Source organism: Poecilia formosa, unplaced genomic scaffold (genome assembly GCF_000485575.1).
Source record: "Poecilia formosa unplaced genomic scaffold, Poecilia_formosa-5.1.2 Scaffold557, whole genome shotgun sequence".
In the NCBI taxonomy this organism is placed as follows: Eukaryota; Metazoa; Chordata; class Actinopteri; order Cyprinodontiformes; family Poeciliidae; genus Poecilia; species Poecilia formosa.
The window spans coordinates 34648-51493 of NW_006800496.1; the positions used below are offsets into that span (position 1 = coordinate 34648).

General features: G+C 38.5%; 2 protein-coding genes across 2 annotated transcripts; both read right to left on the reverse strand.

Moving 5' to 3' along the window:
* Window positions 1–3343: 3343 nt before the first annotated feature.
* Window positions 3344–7518, reverse strand: LOC103129574 (olfactomedin-like protein 3A). Its single transcript, XM_007540727.2, has 3 exons — window positions 7242–7518; window positions 5407–5692; window positions 3344–4446 (listed from the first exon to the last, which is right to left on the reverse strand). Exons 1-3 carry the CDS (start codon window positions 7470–7472, stop codon window positions 3662–3664), a joined length of 1302 nt encoding a protein of 433 aa, XP_007540789.2. The 5' UTR covers window positions 7473–7518; the 3' UTR covers window positions 3344–3661.
* Window positions 7519–8797: 1279 nt separating this feature from the next.
* On the reverse strand, window positions 8798–13947 carry cdk2 (cyclin dependent kinase 2). Its single transcript, XM_007540728.2, has 7 exons — window positions 13299–13947; window positions 12094–12171; window positions 11880–12000; window positions 11607–11777; window positions 10108–10209; window positions 9821–10024; window positions 8798–9722 (listed from the first exon to the last, which is right to left on the reverse strand). Exons 1-7 carry the CDS (start codon window positions 13412–13414, stop codon window positions 9618–9620), a joined length of 897 nt encoding a protein of 298 aa, XP_007540790.1. The 5' UTR covers window positions 13415–13947; the 3' UTR covers window positions 8798–9617.
* Between the last annotated feature and the right edge of the window lie 2899 nt (window positions 13948–16846).

Here is a 16846-nt window from a genome sequence, read left to right on the forward strand (position 1 = left end):
CATCTAAACATGATGATGGCAGCATCATTCTGAGGAAACTGTTTTCTTCAGGACAGACAGAGAAGCTAATATGTTAATATGACTGACCTAAATACAGGTCAATACTGGGAGAAAACCGAACCCAGACTCTAAGAGACTTAGGTCTGGTTCAGAGACTCATCTTCTAACAGGATAATAACCCTAAAGCTGCAGTCAAAGCTGTGATAAAATGGCTTTGATCAAAGCATATGATAACTCAAATCACATAAAATCCCAATAAAAAACACTGAAAGACGTGGCTGAAATGCAACAAATTGTGGAAAAATAAGAATTTTTGCAGGACAGAAAGGCTTTTGGAAGTGGGTCTGTATGTTTATGTAAATGCAATATTTAGATCCTGCTATGCAAATGAAAGAAAGATAAGGTAAAGCATCCATGTCGTGTCGCCAGTGTGTGTTGAGTGACAAGGAAGGTTTGAAACACAAAAAGCAGCCTACTGAGAGGGACCAAAGCTTTCTGGAAACACCATGACTGTAACATAAGAATGTATGTTGTTTAATTTTACAATTCTCTCCATTGTTCCTCAGTTAATAAAAAAAATAAGTGGTTAGTTAGTTTTATTGTTCAGTCAAATGCTAGAAAAGTGATTCAGCTGAATGTAATTAGCATAGATAAACATGTAGAAGGATTGTTTAGTGAAAGCAGTTCATATGATCTGTAGATGTCAGCAGGCTTTTTCTACTGACTCCCTGGGAAGCAAAACAACACTTTAAAAGGAAGAATGTACATTGGCTGAACTTTATGCTAACAAACAGCTACTGCTCCCTGCTGGCCTGGCTGTTAACTATCTGCTTGGATAGCAATACTACACAGAGCATAACCTGTGCTAGCTTTCTTCCAATATATAAAGGAATATATAAAAACATGTTTCCTCATTGGCTTCAGTGTTGGGCACCATTAAAGTATTGCTCTAATTTTAGGTTAGAGAAGTTTTTGTTTGGTGAGTCTATATCCAAAAGTTTTCTTTTTTTATTATTTATTTATTTATTTTTTTTACCTGAAACAACTTTAGATTCAACATTTTCACATCGGTTCATTAGAATGCCACCTTATAAATCTCTATACCACTTTTGTTTTTGCAACACTGAGGGACAATCAGTTGGTCTTGGAAATGAGTTGGGGATTGGGAGGGACATTTCTGGATGCATAGTGATACTAAAGTCAGAGACATTTTGTGTCATAAAGTTAGAGACATCTTGTGTAAATCTTGTGCACTAAATATTGGGAAACGAGAGCAACCCACACTCCTCATGGCTCTGAATAAGTACAGTTCACAGTGGTGGTTCACCAGCCTTTTATTATTCCCCATGAAGTGGCAGTTACTGGTTGCTATAGCAACCCACTGGAGCTAACTGAGTTGAGGGTTTTTTCTAACTCCGACGACATGAGACCCTAAAAGCTCTGGACCTGAAATAGACAGAGGACAAATACGTGGAACAGGAAGCGTAGAGGACGATAAGGAGAAGCAGTGAGGACACAACACACATAAAAATAGAATTTATTGTTAAAAGAGGATAACACCTTGATGCTATCTCTATGCATTTGTTAGCATTGTTAGCATACTGAGTGTAGAACTGGAGTACCTGAATAAATGTTTGTGAGTTTTATGTTGTGTACTGAGAAATTTCACCTCTGTTACATGTAGATGTGGCATAATCCAGTTTCCCAGCGTTTTTGGTTCATTTATTTACTCCTCCCAGTGATTTACACGCCAAGAATGAAATTTACTATTCTGCAGATGCAAGCTGAACTGGTCAATACAGCTGAATTGACTGGGGTGAATTTTCTGGGTGTGGCTGATAGGTAGAGATCTAATGTAATCTTTCCTGGAAAACGGATTAGCAGAAAAAAAAATCTTTGTGCAATAAATAAAAAATAAAAACAGCATCGAAACAGTGTTTGCACTCAAATGGATTGCATTGGTTCTCTTTACAGAAACATGCAAAGTAATTCCATTGTAGTTCATATGTAATGACAAGAAGGCTGCTTTGCTTTGCAAAATCCAGACACCACCTCTGAAACACAGGGCGTGGTCAGTGTTTGGTTTCATGAACAACAACCTTTTGTGGTCTTCATCCTTTACCTCCTCTCTCTACGGCAGAATAACAGCTGCTACATCTCCTTTTATGGATCTAACCTGAAAGCCGCGTAACATATTTAAAACATCCCGGATCCTGTAAGAAGCACATGTGTAGGTAGATGCTCCATCGACACGAGAACACAAGTACAACAGAGTAAATGAAACCTTTTGGAAAATGACTGGTGATATAATCTGGCTCTTGTTTGGGAGCGAGAGCCTGTAATTACAGAGAAGATCAGAATCTGTTTTGAAGATCTGTTTTATTTTAATCCTTTAGAGTCTGTTTTACTGAGAGCAGCTGAGATTTTCAATAATTTTAAAAATAATTAAAGACATGGGTATTTCAAAATTGATGAAAAGTTAAGAAAACAAAAACATCGAGGTCATGTGTTTTAGTGTAGCAGAACAGAAACGCTGCACATCATTGAAAAAACATTATACTTAGAGTGAAACATGGGAGTAGCCTCACCAGAGTTCCCAGTAATATCTGACTGAAAATCTTAACGTTTACCTGGAGAGGGCAGTCCTCACACTCTGATAGATTTGGAGAAATTAGATAGAGGTCAAATGTTTCCGAGTGAGGATGTCGCATGAAGATTAAAAGACAGTTAAATCAAAAAGGTGTTCAACACTTTATCAAAGTGTGTATGTATATGCAAGTAGCTTACTGCACCTTTCAGCTTCCAGAGCAGAAAAAATGTTGAATGATTTATTAAGGTCTCATGTTTTTACAAACGAAATAAGTGTTTTAAGAGAGTAGTGTACACTTTTCTGTACCTGTGGTGCTAGCCTGCTAACATGTCCTCACAAATATTCTGACATTATATAGCAACACTTCTGAGGCTCTTATAATCAAGACACGACATTCAATTGTATTAATCAACAACCAGAAAATTGCTAATAATTAAGGGCTGATAGAATTAAATCTACATGATTCCTTTGCAGTTAAAGAAAATAATGTACTCTGTGCCATATGCCAAACCATTTTAGTCATGTTCAGTATAATGGGAACTATGTCTGTTAACATCTGGTGGTTTGATTGCTTTGGGAATCACATATTGGAAATATGTTGTTTTGATGAATTTTGTCATGAGTATTAGACATTTTTCTGATTATGGGTTAAAACTACTGAGAATTGGTTTAATAATCATCTCAATGTGACACACCGATACCTACATTATCCACAAACTGGCTCTTTTTCGTAAAAAAAGATTGCAATAAGAGTTTAGTTAGAAATTCCCAAATTATCTGCATTTACGTACAAATGATAGCAATGCACATAATGTGGGAGGTGTTTATTGTGAAAGCTCAGCAAAGCTTGAGTTGTATACTGCATCTCAGTCAAAGATTTGTCAGAGCCTGAAAACGGTTCATCAAGTAACATTAATGGCAATAATATGCTGAATTTTCTAGCTTACAAAATTCACTTCAGATAACCTAAAAATGAGAACAGACGCTGCAAATATTTGAAATAATAAACGATCTTTGGTCAGGCATGACTTGCATAAACCCTTTTTAAAGTACTGGGTTACTTCATTCGGCTCAGATTTCCAGCTTCTTCTTCATGGACAGCTTGTAGAGGATTTGGTAGCCATCATCCCAGGCGTAGAGCAGCTGCTCCTGAGGATTGTACTTCAGGCTGGCATGAAAGCCGTAGCGCTTTGGAAAGTAAACCAGAGGCGCCTCCTCGTTAGTCACCAGGTCATTCACGTCAAACACACACTGCACTCGCGAGCGGCCAGGCTGCTTGGTGTTATACACCACATACAGGGTGCCGCAGATGATGAAGGCCGTCTCTGCGTTCTCCCTTGGGCAGTTCGTGTCCCACATCTGCTCAATGTCCAGGGAGTTGCTGTCCATCTTAGCCATGGAGATGTGCCTCTCGTTCTCCCTCGTGGCGTAGATGGCCCACAGGCCCTCCTCGTCTACCGCCAGGTCCATCACCGTCTCCGGGTTCAGGCCGTACACAGGAACATGATCTTGCACTGGAAAGACCACACTGTCTGTAATAGACTTATTTTTTGTGTCGAATTTGACCACCTTTATCTCTTCTTCCTGGTTTACGTAATACACGTGGTTGTTGTAGACCACATGTCCGGTTCCCTTCCAGGACGAGGGAATCTTCAGGTCGGTGGACAGAGAAAAGCCCGCTGAGCGAGTGAAGTCCTGAACCGTGGCAAACTCGTTGATGGTCTCCTCGGCTGTCCCATTGAAGATGTAGACCTTCCCAGAGGCTCCGCCCGTGTCTTTGGTCCACATCCCCTTTGGCCCTCCCACCCTCTTCAGGATCTTCATGGCTTTAATGCTGGAGATCATATCACTGCAGTCTGTAAAAGACAAGAGGGACAGCCTTTACACAATTAGTTATAATTTTCCCATGCTTTGACATTTGACATACTCAAATGACTGTATATCATTGCCAAAGCATCATCCAGCAGCCAATTCTGCTTTATTGTTCAAAATGTAATCTGATTTTTTTTTCTATTTTGCTCCCTAAAAAGAAGACGTTTAATTCACCTCAATAGTCACATATTCCTATCTACACTCACCATTTTCTACATATATATTTTTGTTAAATTTGTCGGTTTCATGACAATATATCTTTCATAACTGTAGAAATTAGATATTTCTCCAAATTTTCTAATATAATTTGGCTGAATTTTATGTTAAAGTTTGGATTTTGAAAGGTAATTTCTATTATCAAAACTTGTACAAAAAAAAAAAAAAAGAAACTGAATAAAAATCTGAAAATCACAGTCCATTGTTTTATGGGACATGGAGGAAAGTGAGGCGCTGGTTTCTCACTCTCACACCTGCTGGTCAGAAGAACCAGGAATCACCATGGCAACCAGGCACCCGGCCGTTTTCCCCAACAGCAGAAGAGCTCAAGGTTACTCTTCAAAATAAGAGCCCTCCAGATTCCTAATAAGTTTAAACTAAACATTTAAAAATGATTAGCTTAGGATAAAAAAACAACAAAATAAAACAACAAATACTCTTCACAATAACAGACTTGCTAGTACATGTATTTGTTAGATTAAATAGTTTTCCTCTTTGGCCTCAACCTAGAATAACGTTCACAAATACTCTTCAAAATAAAACCCTCAATATTGAGTCACATTGGCAATGAAGCAAAATCAATGGCAAGTGTAATGTTGGCCTTTTAAATTGAATGACATGATATAAGAACTGCATTTTTATCTGAAGTTTGATGAAGGAAAAAAAAAAGAGAAAGTATTCAGGTTTACCAGTTATCAGGAGTTCGCTTCTCTACCAGCACATCTCACCTGTGAGTTTGAAGTATTTGGCCTTCTGCTTCTCCTTAACCAGAGTCACCTGCTGCTCTATCAGCTTGTCGTCCACGTCCACGCACGGCTGAGCCCCGTTCTGCGTTTCCAGGTAGTCCAGTTCCCGTTCGACCCGGTCCACCCGCGTCCCCACTCCGTCCAGAGTCGTCCTCAGGGTTTCTTTCTCTTTGTCAAGACTCTCCAGCTGAGAAACCATCTGCTGCTTCAGCTCCCGCAGCTCGGAGGCATAGCGTGTGGTCTGCTCTTGCCACAGAGAGATTCTGTCCTGTTGTAAACAAAGCTGATTAGAGCAGCCTCAGTCTAACCGCAACTTCTCAAGATGTTTATTTTATACTGCAACTAAAATAGTATTTGCTATAAATTACTCAAGCCCACAATTTTCTGTGGCCTTTGAGGCATCCTTTAATCAGGAAGGACCCACAACATAGCAAGCACCCACCCTGCCTGACTGTCTTCCAGGAAAATGGTCTGAGATCTCTTTGTCGCAGATATTCTGTAAAATATTTTGTGAACGATCGTTTTTGCCAATAACGACAGAATTTGCTGTGTGGGAACTGAGGACAAATTTTGGCTCGTCCTTATTTGCAAAATTGTTTTCATTCAGCCACTTTAGAGATTAAGCACAACCTGTTTAGAGTCAGAACAAAGCATCCGAGTTAGCTTCAAGTCCAGACTTTGACTAGGCCACTCCAAAACCTCCAAATCACTCAGACCTGAGAATGAGCTTAAGGTCACAAAGTTTTCTTTAGGATTTTCTGGTAGAGAGGAAAACTCAAATCAGTTATAGCAGGCAGTAAAAGTCCATCATGTTTGACTTATCTGAAATTACGGTGTTAGCTATAAATCACACACGCACACCCTCAAACACACACCTTCCAAAAAGTTCCCCATTAGTTAAGTGAGTTAGCAGAATAAGTTCCCAAAATGCCGAGACAATCAACATTTTTTCTTTTTGAATAGCAGCTTTCTTATAGTTAAATCATGAACACTGACCTTACCTGAGACAAGTGATGCCTTTAGTGCTCAGGACATTGATCTGTTTCTATTTAAGACCTCTTGAATGAGTCAACAATGTTCTTTTGTAGTAATTTTAATAGGCGGACCACTCCTCGCAGGGTTCACCACTGTTTCATTCGTAGGTCTCAAAATGAGGCTTGCTAGTCTTAAATCTTAAGAAGTGGATGGTTAACTCTTTCCTGACTGATTTATTTCTTCAGATCAGAGGACGGCGCTTTGCTTTTAAAGCTCTTATAGCCGGGCCATATAGGTGAATAGATTCCCCAAGTGATTTCTTAATTCAACAGGTCAGGCACATACTTGAGATTGAACTCTGCTTTCGATACAAATCTGAGTATTTATCAATATTTTGGGAGACAAAGTGAATGCTTTTTTTTTTACTTGAATTAAATCATAATTTGATGACTGCTGTTCTGTATTTAATCAGGTATATTTGCTTTCTTTCTTTTTTTTTATTATTATTTGATACAAAATCTGCAAAAACTTTTTTGTATCGCACTAAATCCTGCACACGTTCGCTGTGATGAACAACTGGAACTTCATCCTTCTAAATGCATTCATGCAGAATCATGTAATTTATAGAAACTTAATTTTTTTTCTCATCACATTGTCTGCAGCTAGAGCTGCGGACTCGCACAAAAAGGAGCTCACGGTTCACATCAGTGCAACTGATCTGTATTCCCAACATTTTCCCCAGGATTTGCCCACATCTGCATTCCATTGCATCAGTTCCCGAAAGTTTCCTCTGCGGGGAAACTCTGGCACTGGGGACTCGACAGGAAGAGAAAAAGTCTTACCTCAATTGCAAGGAGCCTCCGTTCCAAGTAGTCAATAAGAGCTTGGTGCTGAGCAGTAGCAGAGTAAACCAAAGCAAGCAACAGGGCGAATCCTCTCATTTTGTTGCAGCTCAGGAACCTTTGGGCTACAGTAAAAATCTGACTGGACGTCAGAGAGTGTGAGGGAACCAGCAGACTCCCAGAGGTGGGCTGGAATGTTTTACTTAGCTGCCTGGGAGGAGCCACTGCCATATGGTGGTGGAGGCACCGGACAAGACTCCTCACTCTATGGTCTTATCTTGTTTGGTGATCTTGGAAGAAAAACGACAGCGGAGCATTTTTTTTAAATGAACGTGGCGTTTGACTTTAGGGGTGCCGGACCCTTCTTCTGTTTTAAAACATTCAGTTTTAAAGAGTCTCAAAGCCAGAAGTTATGTAAGAGAACAAAGGAAAAAATGTGAAGTGCTCTGTTTAGACAGAGAAACCAAGATGCTGGAAATTCAATTTAGAAGGAAATGCATGTCATATTGTAATGTCTTTGACAAACTATCTGCACTCTTTATTAAAGCATACACAGCACCTTAACACTTTTCCTCAGTAAAGATATTTCAAATGAGGCTTTGAACACAGAATTAACGATAAATTGGAACAATACACACATAGAGAAATTAAAAAAGATAGGTCCATAAATGATGTGTGGTAAAGTGGATTAACTGTTGAACACAACCACTGGGACTGATTAGCAGAAAAGCCTTTATTGTTCATCGACTTCATGACGTCTCCTGTCTGGAGAAACTATTCGCATGTAGCTCAGGTGTGACTTTTGGTACATTTTATCCACACAAACAGTCTTTGTATCTCAAAGGTCAGAGTCTGGCGAGTAGCTGGTTCACTACAGCAGTTTAATTTTCCCAAACTGAGCAACACCCGCAGCTCAATACTGCCACTGCTGTGTTCCCATATGGGGATGGTGTGAGAAATGTACGAGCATTTTGCATTTTATTTTAGACTAATTTGACTGGAGCATATTTTTTCCCCCTTGTTTTCGATGTTTCCTACATGCCTTGTGGAAAACTTTGAGGCTCTTCAGGACTTTCTGTCTCTCTTCCACAAAGGCCAGACCTGAGGATTGTTTAATCCATGACTGTCCTGCCAACAAATCCTCCCACCTGGTCGAGTATCTCTGCAGCCTTTTGGGTGTTTCTCTGACTGTTCTCTAACCTCCGGTGCCTTCAAGTAGCAGCTGCATTTATACCGAGACAAAACTACAAATATGGAGGAGCCCACTTTCTGCTCAGGTGATTTCCGAAAGGAAGCATTTGATTGGATTTATTGGAAATAATTTGATGACATGAGAGAAAAGTGGGATGAATACAAAACGTCACACTTTTCACATTTTTATTTTTGCGGTTGTACTGTGACAAAGTTAAAAAACAATCTTAAGGGTTAATACTTTTGGAAGGCACTATTAATTATAATATTTTGTATATAATTGTACAAACTTGCTGAATAGCAAACCTTTTATTCTAATATCCTTCAAGTGTCAGTAAAAATGTTTAAGTTTCTGCTTATGAAAGTGAATGTAAAAATAATTTGTTTTAATTAGATATAGCTTATTGCATTTGCCAGATTTATCACATGCACATTGAACAGCTCGAATCTCTCCGACACAACCAGCAGTTATCTAAACAAGTTTATTTTTTTCCAACTGTATATATAAACAACATGTATAAAATTTGTGCATTAGGCTTGAATAAAATCTAACGTAAGAACAATGCAGCGCCAAGTTTAATTCCGTAAAATGACAGTGAACTACTTTAAATCAGAACCTTAGTCTCAAACATAGAGCTTTAAAACCACTTCAAGATCGTTTGCATGGAACTGCAAGAAAAGAAAAGTCGACCCGGAGTTTTTCCAGCACCAGATTGTGATGAGAGCCATCTCTCTCTCCATCTCTTTCTCTCTCTTTCTCGAGAATGCAGATTTACTTTATTTGCACAGTCCCACAAATTCCTCAATTTAATTTGACTCTAATCAAACAAACTAAACTCAAACATCCAAAAGTTACTTACATTTAAACGGGGAAGCTCAAGAGCAGTCAACTGTTCTGGGCTGAACGTTATCAAAGAACACCTTGAATCATTAATAACAGATCAAATATGGCAGCTGTGCATAAACATGCCCAGTAAAATGAGAAATGACGGGTAAACACTTGGAACCACGACAGCAGGACCTCCATCCGGCTACGTAAAGGCTGCGTTTAGATAATGAGGGGCCCTTCGGCTCCTGTAGTGTCCAGGTTCTCTGTCTGTTGCAGGCACAGGACTGAAGCAGGGCAGGCGGTCCTTATTGCTTCGACGTTACTCCGATTCCAACCAGCCTGGTGCTTTGCACAAATCACAGTCTGAGATGAGGAACTGGCATGGAGACGTCCCGGAAGAACCGATGTACAAGTGCATTTTTGGCAGAAATCCTCTTGTTTGGGTCATAGCTCAGCATTTCCTAAAAAAAAAAAAAAAAAAAAAAAGATAAGTCCATCATGTTCTCTTTATGTCACTGGCTAACATTGCTTTTTTTTAAACAAGTGAAAATGTTCTCACTGCCAGCAGCTCTCTCCCGTCCTCATCGAGAAGAGGCACCACCTTGGCCAAGTCCTGCCGAGCCCACTTGGGGAAGGAGGGCTTGTAGTCGGGCATCGATGTGACTCCGGGCCACACGGTTTCATCTGGCGTTCCCAACGTACGGAAGATTCTGAACAACTGGTCTATCTCCGAGTCACCGGGGAACAACGCCCTCCTGGTGACCTGAGGACCCAGAGAGACCGTGCTGCCGATTAGAGACCACTCCTGCTTTGTTAGACATTTATCGCGGGAAACGCTCACGTTACCATTTCTGCAAAGATGCACCCCAGGCTCCAGATGTCAACAGCCGTGGAGTAATATTTGCAGCCCAGGAGAATTTCTGGCGCTCTGTACCAAAGTGTGACGACCTGGAAAATACGGAAAAACACAATTTCTTCCAATAAGAGACCAAGACTTGGAGACGCACTGAACGGAATATTGGAGATATTTTCCAGATTTCACACAGCTTTTTTTTTCTTTCTTTCTGAGCAACATCATAAGAAGTCAGAATAGTATTTAGAGCATTTTTGTAGCCGTCCTGTCATGGTCATTTTTATTTACAAATAGGCCTGTCACAATAAACAATAGATCAATGAATCGCGTGATAAATTAAAAGAAACTCAATAATTTTCATTTGCTCGATTTATCATTTTTCTCTTCTCTTTTTACCAAAAACTGAATGATAAAAGTCTTCAGTCTGGTGCTTTGGTCTCAACTATCCCTATTTTTGAAAGATTTTGTTTAGAGATTTCATAATTCATTTTAATTGTTGTTTTCTTTATTCATTTTGGATATTTAAAATGTCTTCCAGTTCCAGTGTTTAAATGTTCATTAGAAATTGAAGTTTCTTGATCTTTGAGAATGTGTTCATGCATTGTTGAGCCATTATTACCAGTATATTACTTTAAAATGGCCTCAAAACAACAACATTTCTGTTTATCGCAATAATTTCTCTGACAATTTATTGTCCCGCAAAATTTGTTATTATGACAGGTCTATTTACATATATTAGGAGCAGAAGTGAGAGACAGTCGATAGAATGGAAATATCAGGAAAATTCAGGTGTAACAGCAGTAAAGTGACGAGCAATAATATCAAGTAGACTCACACAAAGAGAAAACAAATAGAAAAAGAGAATAAAGACTAAAATACTGCACAATAAAGGCAAAATCTCAACAAAAATATCATGTAGTTACAGAAATACTCCAGTCCAGGGAATGTATGTGTGTGTGCGTGTGTGTGTATTTGTCATCATAAGATTTTACTTTAATAAAACACACAAATTAAATTAGTTTAAAAAAAAAAAAAAACATGTCTTTTGCATTGAATTAATGTGAATACTAAAACTTAAACATCCCCTAAGAGAATGTACACTCTACTTACTCTACTTCTGTGATTAACAAAATCCGTCATGTTTCACTGCAGACAGAGGTTAAAACCTCAACAAGATAAATCAGAGCGACTTTGTTGTACTCTGTTCAGCCTTCCTGTTACCTGCTGAAACTCTTTCACTCTTCTGCAAGCTGAATGAATAGCAAATATGTCTCAACATACCATAGAAAAAATTGTTTCTAAACCGCTTCTTAAATCTTCATGCTTACTCTGTCTTTATTTTTGGAAGAGCCGGTTTGACATGGAAATAATTTATCTACAGCGTCAACGCTTTATCGGGGAACTTGAACTAGGAGAAACTTGTGGTTTGTTCAAAAGCTGGATGTGAGAAAAAAAAAAAAAAAGAATAAAACAAAGACTACCACCTCTGTACCTCATGTGTGTAAGTGCGAACGGGAACGCCGAAGGCCCTGGCGAGGCCGAAGTCCGCCAGCTTGATCTCTCCTTGGGCGTTGATGAGGAGGTTCTGGGGCTTCAGGTCTCGATGCAGAACTCTGTGAGAGTGGCAGAAGGCCAGGCCTTGCAGCAGCTGGAAGAGATAGCTCTAAAACAGAGAGACAACCAAAACAGATAAACACACACTTACACAAAAAACGTTATTCATGCCACCAGGAATGTATTAAGACAAACATGAAGCTATGATTACCTTAACCAAAGGCAGCGGGATGCCAGTGACTGAGGAGGAGTCCATGAACTTCTTCAGATCTTGATGGAGGAACTCAAAAACGAGGTAAAGTTTGTTCTCGGTGTGGATCACATCTCGCAGCCTAAAAGAGCATAAGAAAAGAGGCTGGTTATAAATCTGAAGAGGCAAACGGCATAATCAGAACATGTGTTCAGCTAAAATGTTATAAACTTACTTGACAATATTTGGATGGCTGAGTTCTTTAAGAAGGGAAATTTCTCGGATGGCTGTGCTGGGAACGCCCTCCGTTTCCCTGGATACAAAGGAAAGAAGAGTTATCGCCCGCTTGCTCTCTGCACTCATTCACAGCACATAGGATAATGATTATAAAACACCTAGTTTAAAAATTACTACAGCAGAGCATACACCTGAGGAACACAGAGACGCCCAAACATAGCATGCTGTTATCTGTTGTTTTTTTTAAATACTGAGCATCAGTGTTTGTTTTTCAATAGTGAATATCAGCTTGCGGATATTGCTGGGTATGTGGCATTTCCTGGTGGACTGTTGCGCTGATTTCTCAATTTTCAGTGGACCACCATCTGAAAATTGACATGGATTGGTTCCCCAAATGGTAACAGACGGTGGAAAACTCACACTGGACCTCAAGTAGCTTGGATTCTGTGCCAAGTTACATATTCTACACTCTTGGATTTACAAAAGAAATCAAAACCTGACTTTCATCTAAAAACACAAAAGACAAAAAAACAGTGAGTAACAGTCCAATCGTTTTTCTGATTAGCCCTGATAAGATGCTCCTGATGTGTGTGGATCACTGTGCTTCTTGAAGTACTTATTACAGCTGCAGTGCCGAATGATTAATCTCCCCCAATCTGTTGAATAGGCTGCGCTTCACAATCCACTCAAGGTTAAGGTAATCCCTTTATCTTGAGCAGGTTTTTCCAGTCACAGTTTTTCCTGATTTACATCATCAATATAAAGTAAGACATACGTGTTAATTTTAAGATGAACACGTGAAAAAAATAATAAAATTCTACTTGCTTTGTAATTAATCAACATCTATGAGTTGCACTTTAGTGATATTTTAGTTTAATGAGCGAGAACTCTAAGATTTATGATATAAAAAGTTATACTTCTAAGTTTCAGGAAACACGAACGAGTGTATGTGTGTCGTATTACAGCATTATTTTTGATGTATTATATTTTGCTTAGGTTTTTGTTTGTTTAATATTAGTTTATGAAAGAGTGTATCTAAAGCTAAGGTAAAGAAACTCCTAAGTTAATTTTTCCTGTAAAGAGTTAGCTGATGACAATTTTCCAAGAGATATAAACATCCAACGTTAAATAAAACCTTAAGTTATCTCAAAGACGTAAACATTTGTTTCACTAACCTACTTCAAAAACAGTGAGTTGACTTACGTGTCCAGTCTGATTTTCTTCAGAGCAACAGTTTCTCCTGTCACTTTGTTCTTGGCCTTATAAACCACTCCGTACGTCCCTTCTCCTATTTTCTCCACCTTTTGAAACGTATCCATATTGAAGGTAAAAACCCGGCAGGACTTTGTTGTGGGGTTAGCAGCCTAGCACGGCCGCTGTCTTTGTGTCGGAGCTAACGGCTACAGAGATAGACGTTAGGGCACAACGCGGGGACCGACGGACTGCTACTCCGGCTGCTTCCGTCATTCAAGCCGGGAACGCTTCAACGAGAAGATGGGGTCGAGAAGAGAGTCTTTCGGGTACAAGCACAACTAACGAAAACGAAAGAAACAAACATGTGTACTCTCCGCTGATGGACCAACGTAAATCTAAGTGTTGGCGCGGCGGTTGCTCCTCAGTAGAAGCCACTACTGAACCAACACAACAGTGTTTCCCGCGTTGTGCTGGGTGCGTTCGATTATGTGTCCGGGGCAGACCGGATATTTCAGATGAGTAATTTTCTCACGGTTATTTTATTACTTTTCCCATAGCGCCCTTTCTTCGAAACGTTACCAATGACGTTATCGAGTTCTAGTCTGTTAAATACAACATCAATTTATTTGAAATGTGGCTTAAATACTTTGTTTTGTTCCAAATAGCTTCTGAGCAGGTAAACGCAGGTATACACAGCCAACAGACCCCGAAGGTCACATGGTAAAAAGTCGGTGACGTTGTTCATGACATACTTAATATGGTAGGAGAAAGTCTCTATCACACAAAATTATTATTATTATTATTATTATTATTATTATTATTATTATTATTATTATTAATAATAATAATAAGTATATATGATCATCATGATATATTATTATATTATAACATAAAATGTTAATATTAATATATTATTTATATAATAATAATCATCATAATTGTTATAATATTATTATATTTCATAAAATAATATAATTATAAAATATTATTATTAAAATTATTATTATTATTATTATTGTTATTATTATTATTATTATTATTATTATTATTAATAATAATAATACTAATAACTTTATTGTCTAAATATATATTGAGGTGAAGTGAAGCCGATGGTAGCTTCAACAAGAGAGAATTCATAGGAAGAGTCAGTAACGCCCTCTACTGGCATTTATCTGGTTGGTATACAAATTTGTTTTTAGTGAGTGTGAGTGAATCATCTGTGAAAAACAAAAGCTTCACATAATGGCTTCCTCTGATCATGTGAGCGTCTGGTGTTCATCCAAGCCAGAGGGTGGATTAAACCTTTACAAAGGCTTGGTAAGAAGAAACAAAAAATGAATGGGTGCATCCTGTCGCACAGCACGCTTGAGCTTAAAAACCGGATGCACCAACAAAGCAACCTGACAGATACCAAACCAGGGAAAACGTTGACATTAGTATTTTGTTCTCATTCTTTTTATCTCTCCACTGTAATGAGAAAAAATTCACTCTGAAGATACAAACAGCTTTGTTTTCTACCATAAAGCTTACTTTCAGCTTTAAGAGTTTTATTTAAGGTCAAGAAAATTAATCAGCCTAGAAGACTGAAAGTGTGGAAAAGGGGGATAATGGCCACTGTGTCTCCTCTGAAAAACATTGATTTAACCTGTGAAACCATGAAATTTAAGACGTTCCTTGGCACACAAAGAATTTGCTTCTGTCTGTTCACACATAGAAAGTATTCACAACAATGCTGCACATGATCAAAGGCCAGAGGCTTAACACAAGCAAACGGCTGAAAAGGTTGTTTCAGAGTAGCAAACCATAAACTGTTTCAATTTACTCTGAGGTTTCACATTCTTCAGTGGTGTTGATCCCTAAGAAAACTCTTTAACATAATCACAATACCTTGGAAAAATATTAGCACGCCTTAAACCGTTTTTCTATTTAGAATAACTACAACCACAAAGTATTTTTTTTATTCATGCCCCAACAGAAAGTAGTTCAGTATAGCTAAATAGAAAGTAAATGGCATTGATGTCAAAATTCTGCATGAATAAAGCATGAAAGCATTTTGTGTGCGTTTGTATTCGGCCCCCTTAACTCTCATGCCCCAAAATAAAATCCACCATCTCCATTCAAATGTCTGTTAGTTAGTAAAAAGTCAGTTAAATTTATTCTCAGTATAAATCAGGGAAACTGCTCAGAACAGATGGGCAAACCCAGAAAGAAAACCTGCTAGGGGCATTAAAAAATACCTAAATAAAAGTATGTTCATGTGTTGAATGGGAACAGAACAAAATCTAAAATCTAGAAATTGATGTACTGATTTAAGGTTCTGAATACAAATAAATATTTCAAAATATTTCAACTTTGTGTATTAATTTTTTGTGTGTTTGCTTGTTACATAAAATCCAACTAAACGTCTTGAAAGCTTGTGGCTGTTTGATAAAGTAGTAAAAAGTTTATGAAGTATGAATACTTCCGCAGGATACTGAATATGTAATCTCAATAAATGATGTAAAGGTTTGAATTTCCTCATTCGTTTCCACAGAGCCATTTTTCTCGTGCCGTTCTCGGTTTTGTGAAGTATTTAGAAATCTGGAGTTGTTGTGAGAAATGACATCCCACCTGGTTGGTAAAACACAGAGAAAACGCTGAATGAATTCTGCAGAGCCTGTGAGCCGGTGGGCCTTAATGGTTCTGCCCAGACAACTTTATCGACCGGGTTTCAGACAGCAGTCCTACATTTCCTTTCACTTGTTTTCACTGTCAATGAAAAGCCTGGTCTGAACTCCAGGTTTTCCTCCATTTTCATCAAAACTTTCACTGAACAAATAAAGTAATCTTGCTTAATTAGACAGCAAATTGTAACTGATGCTGGAACCGCCTTCTGCTTTGGGTTTTTATTTTCACAAAATGTATGAAATATCATTGCTTAGATAATACAAAGCTTGGATAATAAAAAGAAAAGGAGCTAAAGGTTGACTATTTGTGGTATGTTGAGTCAGGTGCTCTTTGGGGGGGCGGATTTATTTCCTCTCGATCGCAGTTGTGAGCACATGAGGGGTCACATGCAGTGCAGCCTGAACAGCGTCAGAGACATGAGACATCACTGGGAAAACCACCAGCAACTGGGATAAAACAGCTTAGAGGAACTTCTAAACCAAGAGCTGGGACATTTCCTACTGTTATTTTTGAGTTGGCAAAAAGAAATTAGTTCATTGAAGCTTCATAAGTATTCATGATGTGACTCGACCTTTATCTTTTATTTTCCTTCAGGAAAAGTTGAGTGATTCTAGAATTATGCTAGGATAAAGTAATTCCTCAAAAAGTAAAAAAATTATGCTGACAATGAAAATAAATGTGTGTTTTAACTGAATGACATACGCTTTGAATCTTAATCGATCAGAAAATGACAGATTTGGGGTTTTTGCCGCAACGTGTTTTGGATTGTTGTCTGTACAAAACCGCAGTGCTGCGTCCCATTGGTTTGGCAGCTACCAAAGCTATAACTCAATTAGAAAGTAACACGTTGCATAACTAAAAGCACAACAAATAGAGCGCACCAATGCTGC